We start from the raw sequence: 12821 nt of genomic DNA on the forward strand, positions 1-12821 counted from the left end.
GGCTGTATTTGCACACTCTTCTACAATTTCAGGCTTGGGGTGGTAGTAGTGCATGTTAGTTGTGACCAGTGAGTTGGCCACAAGCTCTGGAATAAGCTCTCCAGCTTGGGTCTCAGTGGTTGGGAAAGGAAGTCACAGTCATTGCTGCAGCTGCTCATGTGAGACCACATCTCACATTGCAGTGTCTTGTCTTTGTTTAGACATTTGCTGATAGTGGTCAGAGCTGGGTGCATGGGCTGCTGTACTGGGCAAGGCTCACTGGTTTGGCTGTCAGTACTCCGGTTATGGCACAGAAAGGATTCATGGTGGCTGCCACCACCTGATTCTGACAGCAGTTCTGTCTGTCACAGGATGAATACCTGCTCAGTTTGTCTCTGCAGCCTGGGGTAGTGTAGGTTACTGACGGGTTCGGTCGGGACGGTCGGTGACGGAGACGAGAGATCTCTATAGTCTGATCTTGGGACACAGGCGGTTTATTGCAAAGGGCGTGGGTACAGGGGCACTGCTCAGAGCTGCCAGACTCAGCTCGGAGCAGGCCCAAGAGAGCAAGCGGGTAAGAGAGAGAGAGAGTGTAAGAGCAAAGAGAGTGAAGAAGAAGTAGTAAGAGTAAGAGCAAGAGTGTCTGAAGTCCTGGTTACAATACAATAAATCATCTTCTGTACTGAATATTCTAATTGTCACTAACCAATCTAATACAAGATACAAATCCTATAGCATTTACATACAGCCTATAAGAGTTCTTATATTACCATAGAGTGTTACATCTTAACTTCTAAAAACTACTCTTTGGACCCCTTCTGCTGAGCTAGTAGGGTCTGCTCTGACCCTTGGACCTGCCTGCAAGCAGAGGGTATTGTTCAATCAAGAGGGGATTACCTTCAGTCGGCCATACCATTGTTTTCCAGTTGTTCAGTAACTAAGACTTGGTATTTCAAAAGTGGCTTTCATTTCGATGTCGCCTGTAGTTTTCATATTCCCAAAATCTTTTGTCAGGCAATCATATTTATAAGGCTTTCCCGTTTCATCTTCCCCAACAGGTAGCCAGGCATAACTGCTGCTGGGTGGCTGCCTTTGCTGTTGAGCTTTTCAGGAGGACCCACATGAATTTGTAAATCGGTGGCACAAATGCAAAGTTTTGCTAATTTTAAGGGGCAGTTTTGGTCTGAAGGTACAGAGAAGCTTTAAAATTTTAATGGATATTGTCTTTACTGTAATTTACCATACGACATACTGATATTAGTTTGGACATTTTTTTGTTAAGCAGTGACACAAGGCATGACTTGATAATGAGAAAGCACAAGGCTTTAAACATCAGTACATCAAAGAAAGAGCTGAGTGATTTTACTGACCATGCAATCTGAACTTCCTTTAGGCAGATCTGGGCAACATGAAGTAAAAATCCCAGTGGCTGCTCTGTACTGATACTCCAGCAGTTGTTAGGTCTGGAAAATGACCTACCTTTTGTGCCTTGATTTTTTGTGTATCTTAAATAACAATCTGCCCCTGCTTCACAAGAAAGCTGAGAACTTTTATGTGTCCTGTGTTCTAACCACCTTCTTGACATATTGGTTAAATTTTGGAAAACTTTTAAATGTCATCTCCTCAAAATGTTTTACACAGTAAGCCAAGCTATTTTACGTGCTTTCTGTATATGTGAACTGGAGAACTTAAGGATTTTAAGAGCTTCTAATTGCACTTCGAGTTTTTAAGGTCTCATTTTGAATGTAGCCTTTGTATTTTATTGCTTTTGTAGTCTCTGATCTTTTTGCATTTAAAAGCATTGATTAGAATATAATGCCTTAAGAACCTGTTAATAAATGTCTTTTACCTGGAAGTCAGTGCCTGCCTTTACCTGTTCATGATTTTCCTATTTCTGATAAGGCTCTTCCATTTTGCTGAGAAAAATCAAAATGGGAATTCCTGCCGTCAGTGTTTGGGGCTCCCCACACATTCTGCTGTCAAACTCCAGGGCAATGAGAAGTCCCTACAGCAAGGCTCCAGCAAGTTGTCTTGATGCAGGTCTTGTAGAGCACTGCAAATATTTCTTTTGAAAGGCTATTTAATAGGATAAATATACCCAGGCTTCCCATTCCTCTGCAGTTACTCACAATGTAAAAGTGTCGTGCCAGGGATTGGGTTTCTGCCTTGAGCTGTCTCCCTATATGTGAGCTGGAGCTGCATTTACTCCTGGAGGTGGGGGGAAGAAGACTTATTTGAACCTAATGAGATTTAAAAAGTTTTCATTCAGGGATTTTGCAAAGAGGTGGCTCAGATGAGGCTGCAAGCTCGAACTTTGGTTCTGGAGATGCAATTCACTTCCCCTCATTCTCTTAGGGGACAGCAAAAATCAAGGATTTGAGTTCAGCATCTTGCAGGTATTAAGAAAAAAGGGCTGGAGAATGGTGTGTGATTCTACAAATGAGAGGTCTGCAATTCATCTTACGCAGAGTGAGATAGGATTAGCATGTAAAGTCCATGTCCTCATTTAGGGCTGCCCTTACGGGTATCTTGATTTTTATTTCTATTTGCCAGTCCTCTAGGAATCTTCTGCTGCCTAAACTAGGAAAACTTGTAGCAGTTCTATTTATTTCGGTAAGTAGAGGCAGGGGGGAAAATAGGGTGCAGATAGGTGAAGATGCCTGTTCTGTGCAGCCGCAGTAGAGGAAGTACTGTAGCTTGTGCTCAGACACCTCATCCTCATTCCTCAGTGTTCTGTGTCTAGGCTGTCAGGGATGTGTGGCACCAGAGATGCTGGGGGAGATGGGACTCTGTGGCTGAATGCATTTGCTCTGTGTGGTGGCTGGATGAGAAATCCTGTCTCCAGTGCTACTCTATTTCCAGATGTCCCAGGCAAGAAGCCAAGCTACAGGCAACGTGTGGTTTGATACATGTGCAGATGTGGCTTTTAGCTGTTGAAAATGAAAGGCGGATATATGAGGCATTTGAAGTATCTTGCTTCAGTTATGCATCCATTTCCTCCCCAGCAGTAGATGAGATGTGGAAGAAAATTGACCACCATCCTTTTGATCTACTCACTATATTGATAATGCTGTGATTTGCTGTGTCAGCACAGCTTAATAATCCTCAGTTGTTGAGAGAGATGAACTGCATATGGAAATCTTTTCTCCAGGGGAAAGCAAATTTAGATTTCTCTAAATTGCCTCACTTTAAAAAAAGGAAGAAAAAGATAAATTCTAAACTGCTTATGAATAGTGGGAAATTATTTACTTCTTGAGGAAAAATTAGCATTGAAAAGCTGCTTGATGTAAGTTGGCAAATGTGAATTTGTCGATGTCTTGTCATGACAGTTTTTCCAGAACTAGTCCATGATGTGTTCTGCTTCACTGTGTCACCTTAATCCAAGAGCATTTTTGAGATACACAGGAAAGGGGAAGTGAACAAACTTTGATGCTTTGATATCCATGGGAAGATACCTCTAAATATATATTTATATATACTTTTCTTTTTAGTAATTTCACTCTACCTATTTAAGGGGGCTGAGTACAGCTCAGATTGCTAGAAAGGGGTGTTGATGTATGCATTAGTACGAAGGGGCCCCGGTGTTACCCATTGCTGTTCCAGACCAGAGCAGTGCTGTAATCCCTAGGCTGGTGTTAACTGCTCTTTGTCAGACAGACCTGGCCTCTTGGGAAGCTGAAGAATGTGCCCCTGGCTGCACAGACGCTGTTCCTGCTGCAGGATGCTGCATCTGCAGGCCAGCGAGTGCTGACACGAAGCGATGGTGAAGGAGCCTGCCTTGAACCCCTTGGAATGTGTGAGCTGTTCCTCGGCCCACAGAGGTGTGGGCTGGGGAGATAGCACAGGAATGTGCAGTATAGAACTTGCTCTTTTCAATGCAGCTTGAACTGGTAAATGAGGCTTAGCCTAAAGATTTGCCGCGCTCTTCCATCTTGCTACTTTGGTGGTAGAAGGGATACTTTCTGAGTGGTTCAATTCGTTGGATGTCAGCCTGAGAGTTCTTGACCTGAGCTGTTGAAATGACCAGCAGAGCTTTGGCTTTTGCTGGGAATTACCTTGAAGCAATGCAGTTGGTATTAAAGGGCTCCTTATACATATCTAACATATGTGCAGAGTGGTGTGGGGGATTTGTAGACCAGAATCCCAAGGACCTCATAGTCAATAATGATTTTTGGCAAAAGTGAGGAAAGGGACAGAGGAGCAGACTAATGTCCCTGGACCTCCAGGTGTCTCGGAGTGCTTGATAATGGTAAAGGTGTCAAATGTGGTATCATTCTTTAAATGCCCCTCCTCCACAGGAAAACCTGTGTAGAAAACCCACCTGAATGCAAACACCAATGTCCTCCCATACTGGGGAGGATGTGGTTTGAGTAGCCCTCAGGCCTGAATATGATTTCAATATGAGTGGCCCTCAGGCCTGAATATGATTTCAATAGAATATGTAATTTTTGGGCTGCCCAGTGGAGGGGAGGAAGACTCTGTCCTTCTGTTTCATGTTTTTACACAGCTTTACCAGGTGGGTGGGCCAGGCCAGGTTACCTGAGCCTGTGGGGGACCAGCCATGTACATGCTGAGGTGCTCTGTGCTGCAGTGGACAGTGAGGTTAGGGTTTTGTTGGCTGTGTGATCGCTCCAGAGTAGCCATGATAAGCAGGAGTGTCCACGTTGGTGTTTTAGCAGGTATCCCTTTTGCACCCTCCCGAGCAGCACCCTGCTAATGGAGTGGAAAATACAGATTTCTCTATGCACAGCCCATGCATAGCTGAGCCCTACCGAATCTTTGGAAACTGGAGTGATTCTGCTCCATGCACATGTCTGTGAGTTGACATTTTGTCTGTGGGTTGTGTTAGTGGGTTTTTGTAGTGGTGAAAAGTGGAGAGAGGGGTGATTCTGCAGAGGAGCAATTGGTTGAAGGTCCATTATAACTGTGGTTTACTTTACTGCTACAAAATGGTTAAATCTATTCTCTAGAGATAACTAAATTTGTGGTCTTTATCCTTGGGAGGTTCTGCGTCCTAGAGCTGTGTCTGTAGTGTTCCAGAGGGTATTTGGGGCAGCGGTAAGGCTGTGGTGAGGTCAGTGTGTGTGGTTGTTTCCGGAGTACTGGGCGGTAGCTGCTGTGAAGATGCGCGTCTCGGTGGGGAGGTGTAGCACACGTGGCACCGCCGAGTTTGTGTGCCTAAAACAGGGGCAGGTTCCCGGCTCTTGCGGGGCTGAACAGGTGAGGTGAAGGCACTGCCAAGCTGGGCACTGCCGTGGGTTTCGTCGCTCTGTCCCTGTGAGGGTGTTGGTGGTGCCCTCTGATGGATGGTGCCCGTGGGCACTGGCCCGAGTTCACTGCCTTGAGGTGACCCAGTCAGCTGCTTCCTACGGGTTGTGGGGACTAACTGGCTGATTCACACCTCCTGCAGCACTGTCCCTCAGGGGTCACCTTGGGCAGGAACACTTCATTACCCAGTAAATCGATCGAGACTTTAATATTTCTATTTAAGCATTTAATAGTCCATTTAAGGAGCGGCCACTGTAGTGAACTCAGAGCTGTGATGAGAAGTGCAGCACTGCACAAGGGACAGCATCCCTGTCACAGTTCATCAGGTTACAGATGCTGGGCCCTTTTGTAAAAGAGAGAGCAATGCATCTTTTTCGATTAATAAATCTCCCTTCTTCCCCCTCATCTCTTATCTTACATTGTCTTCTGGTAGTTGCACAAATCCTAAATGAATGCACCGTGCTTTGGGACCTCTTGGGATGAAGTGCTTCATGCAAAACAAAATGTTAATCCCTTTGGTTAATTTTTTGGTTGGGTTTTGAATAATTGCCTCAAGTCACACTCTGGACTGCAGAACTCCTTGGGGTGACCTCCAAGGGAGTGACCTGCAGCCCGTGCCTGTGGATTGGCGAGTCGCTTCTCTCTGGCAGGGTGATGTCCGTGAGGTGGGACAGTGCCACTGCCACTCTCACCCTGCCTTCGCCGGGGACGTTCTGCTGCTGGTGTTGGACCCTTTAAACAGGCGCAATATCTATCCCATTTCATCAGTTTCAGGGAAGTGTGGTTGCTGATGGGATTGGATCCGGGAACAGCAACGGGGAGGGACGCGAATGGGGAAGCCCTGTCTGTCGTGGCTGTGAGCTTGGAGCGGCTGGGGCGCAGGGAGGGGAGGACACGGATTTGTAGGACTTGGGGGCGAGCAGGCACAAGGAGAGGTCCTTTGGCATCGGGAAACCGGTGTATGAGCGCCTTTCCTGTCCCGCCGGGTTGGGGTGGTGCCTTCGTGCAGCTGCTTCGGTATCAGTTGTAAAGTTGGAGTTTAGTTTGAGTAACCGACTGATTCCTCTCCAGCCTTTTTCTCCTCCCTCCGCTTCTCGTTCCTCGGCTCTGCCTGTTTGCTCAAGTCAGGAAGGGGGAGGATATGGGGGAAGTTAATCATTAATCTTAACTCCTTCACAGCCACGGGGCTCAGTGCTCCTGGTATTTCCAGACCTCCCTTCTTCCGCAGACTTGTAGAAGTAAACCAGTGCGTGTAGCCGAGCTCGCTCTGTGTCATTAGCAAAAGGCAGCGGGTGTCCGTCCCATGGATCATCAGCACAGAGAGGAGCCGAGCAGGGGAATTTATGTGGCGAGATGGTTACAGCTGCCGGTCCTGCACTGAGGGCTGGAGGTGGAGGGTGGAAAAATGGTTTGGGTCCCCTCTGCAGGGCCGGAGGAGCCCAACATCCTCACGGGATTTTCACTTCCTGGTGGAGTTTGATTTGCCTTTGTCATTGGAGAGGAGAAGCAAAAACCACTCCTTCTCGGCAAGCACTGCTCTGGGAGGTTGTGTGCCTGAAATCTGCAGTCGTAGGACCTGCCTGACTGTAGGAATTGCAGCTCATCGGCAGTTTCCTGGAGGTATGTGCCTTTCACTCTGGAATCTAACCTTTTTTTTTTTTTTTTTTTTTTGCTTTTCCTTAGAAAGAAGATTCAGTTCATTTTTCCCCAGCTGCAGAATGCTTGTCTCCCTTCAGAGAATCTGTTTCTGGGATATTTTGGTCCCTTTAGGAAGATAGATCCTGTGACTTTAATGGTTTGGAGCATCTTTTTAACTAAATGAAAGGTGTATAGAAATAATTTAACACAGTATTTAATTTGCTAATGGCTGTATTCTGCTCTCTGAGTTCAGGACCACTTATTTTTTCTTTTGTGATGCTTTGGTTTTTTGAAAAGAGTCAATATAAAAGTGGCACCTTCCTCATCTTGTAATGCAATAGTACTGTCCTCTTCTAATACATTTTCTTGAAGGTTTGCTTAGTGCATTGGCTGCTGTGGAGTGCTGTGCTCAGGAAGTGGCTCGGGGCTGGCAGGTGCTGCCTGGGGAGCTGTGGGTGGGCAGCCATTAGTGCGAGCAGTTGCTCAGTTGCTATTCTGGTACCACCAGACAGCTCCAGCTCCTTGTGACCCGGGGGACACTGCAGGATGGTCATGCTCAGGCTGAGCCCTTGTGCCCCAAATCTGAGTGTCAAGTACCTGCTGTGTGCAGGCAAAGGGACCTGCTGAGACTCTCTGAGGACAGCTGAGTCTGCTTAGGGGGAAGGGAGATCCAGGGGGGTTCACAGAGTGTCCCCTCCTAATTCTGCTGAAGGTGCATTACTGTTTTCTGGTGGCATTCCACATCTCCAAAGGGACCTGCCAGGTATGTCCTGATGCTGTTCCACGGAGAGCACAGATGTCCCCAGTGAGCTGACTTCTCTCTCTGCCTTCCAGAGGTGTGCACTGATGCTGCTGCCCCGGTGGAAAGCTGGGCACGTGGCCAGGGAGGCTTTCTTTGGAAAGTGAGCGCAGCACAGACCTGCAGGCGCTCACTGCAGTTCCCCCCATAGGGACTGCAATGGGCTCTGCAGGGTGGGCTCATGGAGTGGAAGGTCCAACAGGTCAGGATTTGCCTTTGAGTCACCACAGAGGAGTGCAGGGTTGGGAATGGGCAGAGGATACATTTGCAGGGAGAAATCCAGAAAGCTGGGAATGCCTTTTTATGCCTCACTTCTGAGGGGACTTCAAGATTTTTGAGAAGTGCTAACTGTCTGGCATGAGTGACAGTGCTCTGCCTGGCATGAGTGACAGTGTTTCTAGCTGGTGGAAGTTTTCCTTTTCTTCAGGAATTTGTGAGCGGTCTCCACCCAGCTAGTTAAGAATTGTTTCCAGGAGAAGAAATGGCATTTACCTGGCAGCCTCGGGAAACTTGTTAACTGTTTGTATGCTGTACTGAGAGGGCTTTTTGTTAAGAAAACTGAAACGCATTCTCCTGCTGCACTGATGGACTGATCTGAATGTTTCATGCTTCTTCCACGACCTTGGACTCTGGAGAAAACACCTCCTGAGATCTTGTTTCCTGCAGAAAGCAGTGCCTGCGGCCACAGTAAATGACTCTGTGATGATGTGGGGCCTGTAATTAGTCTGTGTCAATACCCTGTTGGAGTAGATCTCTGGACAGGCTTGCCTAGGTTGCAGTTCTGCAGGGTGCAATGAGACTACGGGTTCCTGTTGTTGGGTGGTTTTCCAGTTAAGGCAAAAATCTGAGACTGACACAGCTTTTCTGGCTGCTTTGTTACATCCTGGTGTTTTCTTTGTAGTAGAAGTTTGATTAACTCGTTCATTCCTGGACAGCAGCAGTGTTTTTCAGGGCATTTGGTAGATTACCCTAGATGAAAAGTCTTCCCAAAAAGCTTCTGATACAGATACCTTGAATGAGAAGAAAGAGACAAAGCTGTAGTCCAGGCTTTTACCATTTTGTTGGGGTTTTTTTGGCTTTCCTGCAGACGCCTTACTGGCAGACCTGGAATCCACCACCTCACATATCTCCAAACGACCAGTGTTTCTCACGGAGGAAACTCCTTACTCCTACCCAACTGGAAACCACACGTACCAGGAGATTGCTGTGCCACCCCAGGTGCCCCCACCGCCTTCCAACGAGGCCCTGAATGGCACCGTGATCGACCCCTTAGACCAGTGGCAACCCAACACACCCAGATACGGCCACCAGCAGGTAAGTGGGTGCGTGTGGGTGGGAGGGTGCTTGTTTTGTGGGTGCAGGATCTCTCCGGAAAGTAAGGAGGAAGGAATAGAAAGAAGCAAAGATGGATTTGGCTATGAACAGAGTGGGGAAATGGGGGGAGGTAGGAGCTTTTATTAGAACTAACTGGTTGCAACAAATGGCAGAAAAGAATTTGAAGCCATTGTCATTGTGCTGACAAAATGGTAGTGTGATGAGATTAGTGTTAGTCATCTGTCTTGAGCCTGTGGAAAGCAGACTGGGGATTTCCAGCACAGAGCTGCGACTCACAGGCAGGTCTGAAGTAAGGGGAGAAAAGTTGTTGCTCGTGTAGCTCATCTGATAGAGACCGGCTTGACTAAAGAGCAGGTCTTTTTTTTATTTCTGCTGGGCTTTGTTCTGCCCTGTTGATGTGTCGGTTTGCAGTGCAGTAGTGTACGTATTTGTTTTGTATTTTCTGTTTCCAACACAAGTCTCGTTTCCACAGCCTCAGTCCCAGTCTCCCATATACAGCTCTAGTGCCAAAAGCTCCAGTGCCTCAGTTCCTAGAGACGGGCTCAGCTCTCCTTCTCCCCGTGCCAGTGAGGAGGAGCACGTCTACAGGTATCTTGTCCCTTTTAAGAGATAAGCCTGACTCACGACTTGAGCCTGCTGAGGCTCAAGCTGCCTTCTGTGAGTGGAAACGAACAGTGCTTCCCGTGTGTGTTACATTGCTTTGTGTCAGTTTTGATTGCCTCTTTTGTAACATGCCACTGTAACTTTCATACTCACTTCAAACGTTGACCTGGCCCCTTGGCTTGCTCAGCTGCAAGAGGTTAAGGATCCGTCAGACAGAGCAGGATCTGGACAGTCTTGTGAAGGATATGATCCAGACACAGGTGACAAATCCATTCCCCTGTTAAACAGCACAAAAGTTCTTTAGGAGGTGGATGACCTTTGGGTTATTTTTCTGTGGGAACTCAGTACTTGTGGCCTGGAGGGATGTGCAGAGACTCGAGTTTTCAGGTAAATTCAAACTTCTTAAAACCTCCATCTCAGTAGGTGATTGATAGATAACAGGTTTACACTTGAAAAGGCATCTGTTCTCACTCTGAGAGGTTGGAGGAGACAGACTTTTCTGCTGACATAGGGATGAGTGATGCAGAGGCTGTCAGAAGTTCATCCTGGGCACCTTTTTACACTTTGGAGACTGGTGTTTCTTTGGAGTCATAATCTAACTATGCCAGCTCCTTCTGCTGAGCAGGAAGTTGCTTCTAAGCAGAACTAATTCTGGGTAGAGCTCAGCTCCTCTCTGGGCAGCCTAGCCAGAGATGGTCCAATGGAGACAGTAATTGCAATTTTTTCAGATGACTGCATGCAATTAGTATGAAATGAAGGTAATTACAGCCATAAGTCCTCTTGAGCAAGGGTCTGGCATGGCTCAGTTCTGGTGTGAATTGCAGCTGGTGTGTTGGTTTGGTGTGAAGTATGTTCTCCTCAGGTTGCAGTTGTGGATTTTGTTTTTCAGTCTGGAGAGAAGGATAACTTCCCTTATGGAATTCATAATTGTCACTGGTGTTGCTGGTGTCAGAGACCTTAAGCCTGCTAGATGCTAACTTTTTGAGCATAATGTGGTCCTGTGCACAAGGCAGAAGTTCCCATTTTGGATTTGGAAAGTGTCTTTTTGATAAAATAAGAACTTCTACAGCATTAGAAGTTTTTTCTTCACTTGTAAAACCAGGAGAAAAAAAGTGTTCCTGCCACTGACAATGGAAAGACTGTTACTACAGTGCAACTGCTATAAAAATCACTGCATTGATGTGAAGTTCTGCTTTGAAACAGTTGGCAATTCTGTGTGGTAAATGGTATCACCCATATAAGACTAGCAGTAATTACAGCCAGTGCTTTATACATGCATGTGTATTTAACACAATAGAAAATAATATCAAGTTACCTTCTTATAAATTGAATAGAGTTACTCAAATTAAAGGTGTGAGGACTTGGGGAGACCTTGAGTGTTGCAAGAGGCTATCACATAACCTATTGCTTCAGAGTTTCTGCTGATAATCTGAGGTTTGCACTTTGCCTCTCTCTCCAGTCTGTGCTAGCCCTGCATTCCCTCGCTCAGGGAGGGTGAGGTTGCTGTGGTGTCAGCAGAAACAAGTCATTTTCCCATATGTGAGCTAATGGTTCTGCTGCTGTTCTGTGCATTTTGGATCTGCAGACAGTTAACTCTTTCCTACAGGGCCGGGCAGCACGTAGTCCTAAAATCAGAGGCCCTGTCCATCAGTGCTATTTTTGTAATTTACAAAAGCAGCAGTGGCTGTGTTTAGTCATGTCACAAAGCAGATGTCTTCTTTCCCCCCAGAGCTAAAAGCATCAGCCTGAAAAGAGCACAGCATATGTGTAAACTTTGGGAACCTAATGTGAGGTTCCCTCCATCCTTCTGCTGTATCTTGATGCAGAAGTTTCACATTTCCCTTTTATCTTCAGTTTCCCAAACAAGCAGAAGTCTGCAGAACCATCTCCCACAATGACCAGCTCCTCTCTGGGCAGCAACCTCTCAGAACTGGACAGACTCCTTCTGGAACTGAATGCTGTTCAACATACTCCTGCCAGTGGCTTCACAGCAGGTAAGGAATAGGAAGACATTTGGTATGAGTGGATAGTTTGATTCTCAATAGTAGCTTGCTTTTTCTTTCCAACATCCTTAGTGAGGAAGACTCCTCCAGCCCTTAATCAAAGATTCATTTAGTATGACTGGGATCACTTGAGGTCTGAGCTGCAAGACCCTGCTCAAAGCAAGGCCAACTTCAAAACTGCCTCTAACTAAAGTTTTGAAGTTAGGATAGGTTGCTCAGGCCCTTGCACTGTTAAGTTTTTAATATCCTCGAAGATGGATGTTCCACAAGATTTCTGGACAATTTTTTGTTCCTGCCTGTGATTAGCATGTGTGTGTGTTTGTGGAATGGGGCTCTGAATGGCTGTTTTCTGCTCCCGTTTCTTCAGATGAGGCTGGCAGAAGCCCATCACTGCCCAGTGTGGCTGGCCCTCACTATGTTGTCCCAGAGAGTAGCAGCTCTGGGGGAGGGAAGGCTGCACCCGCAACAAAAGAAAAGCCAAAGCGAAATGGTGCACGAGGGATTGAAGATGTGCGTCCCAGTGTGGAGAGCCTGCTAGATGAGCTGGAGAGCTCTGTGCCAAGTCCAGTGTGAGTAATGTTTTAGTGGTTGCAGGCTTGGGTGGGGTGGGATGGGATGGGTTCCTGTGGGACTGGTGACTGTAGTGTAGGGGCAGCTACTGCAGGAGAGTGACGGATGGAAGATGGGCTTTGTGTAAAGGGTCAGAAGTCAGGCAGGTGCATGAAGATGCTGGTGCTTTTTAATCTACTTCTGGATGAAAAAATGCCTAAGTCATGCATAAGAGGTGGACTGTTCAAGCTCAGATTTACAGCTGACGACAAACACCCGTCTGACAAAATGAATGTTTGGGCATCATCTGTTTCTTACCAGATGGGATGTGTGTGCATACTTGAGGCAGAGTCTGCATGTGTTGGGGAAGCTGGGCCAGGTTGGGCTGTGCTGATGAAACTCTTCATGCTCTGCTTACTTGGAACAGTGGGACTTCCAGTCTAGGAGTGCCCTCCCAGGCTTAAACACACTCTTCTAAAAATTTTTATTTTATTTTTTTCCCTGGCCAGGCCTGCGATCACTGTGAGCCAGGGCGAGGTAAGCAGCCCCCAGCGCGTCACCGCCAGTCAGCAGCAGACCCGTATTTCTGCTTCTTCAGCTACACGAGAGCTGGATGAGCTGATGGCATCTCTCTCTGACTTTAAGGT

At 46.8% G+C, this 12821-nt stretch overlaps 1 protein-coding gene across 5 annotated transcripts in view; it reads left to right on the plus strand.

Moving 5' to 3' along the window:
• PXN (paxillin) overlaps positions 1-12821 on the plus strand; it is a 47163-nt gene that overhangs the window by 17135 nt on the left and 17207 nt on the right. For 3 of the 5 annotated variants that reach the window (XM_042053900.1, XM_042053901.1, XM_042053903.1), the window contains exons 2-6: positions 8772-8998; positions 9492-9607; positions 11477-11616; positions 11993-12194; positions 12684-12819. In XM_042053900.1, coding sequence (XP_041909834.1) covers positions 8772-8998; positions 9492-9607; positions 11477-11616; positions 11993-12194; positions 12684-12819 — 821 coding nt within the window. Of the gene's footprint in view, positions 1-979; positions 6868-7047; positions 7073-8771; positions 8999-9491; positions 9608-11476; positions 11617-11992; positions 12195-12683; positions 12820-12821 lie in introns of those variants that run through there. The other 2 variants (XM_042053899.1, XM_042053902.1) reach the window with 2 other exon arrangements.

This window comes from Corvus kubaryi, unplaced genomic scaffold (assembly GCF_017639235.1).
Source record: "Corvus kubaryi isolate FWS band 111438036 unplaced genomic scaffold, C.kubaryi_AGA036_p1.0 split1-37173, whole genome shotgun sequence".
NCBI classification, from domain to species: domain Eukaryota; kingdom Metazoa; phylum Chordata; class Aves; order Passeriformes; family Corvidae; genus Corvus; species Corvus kubaryi.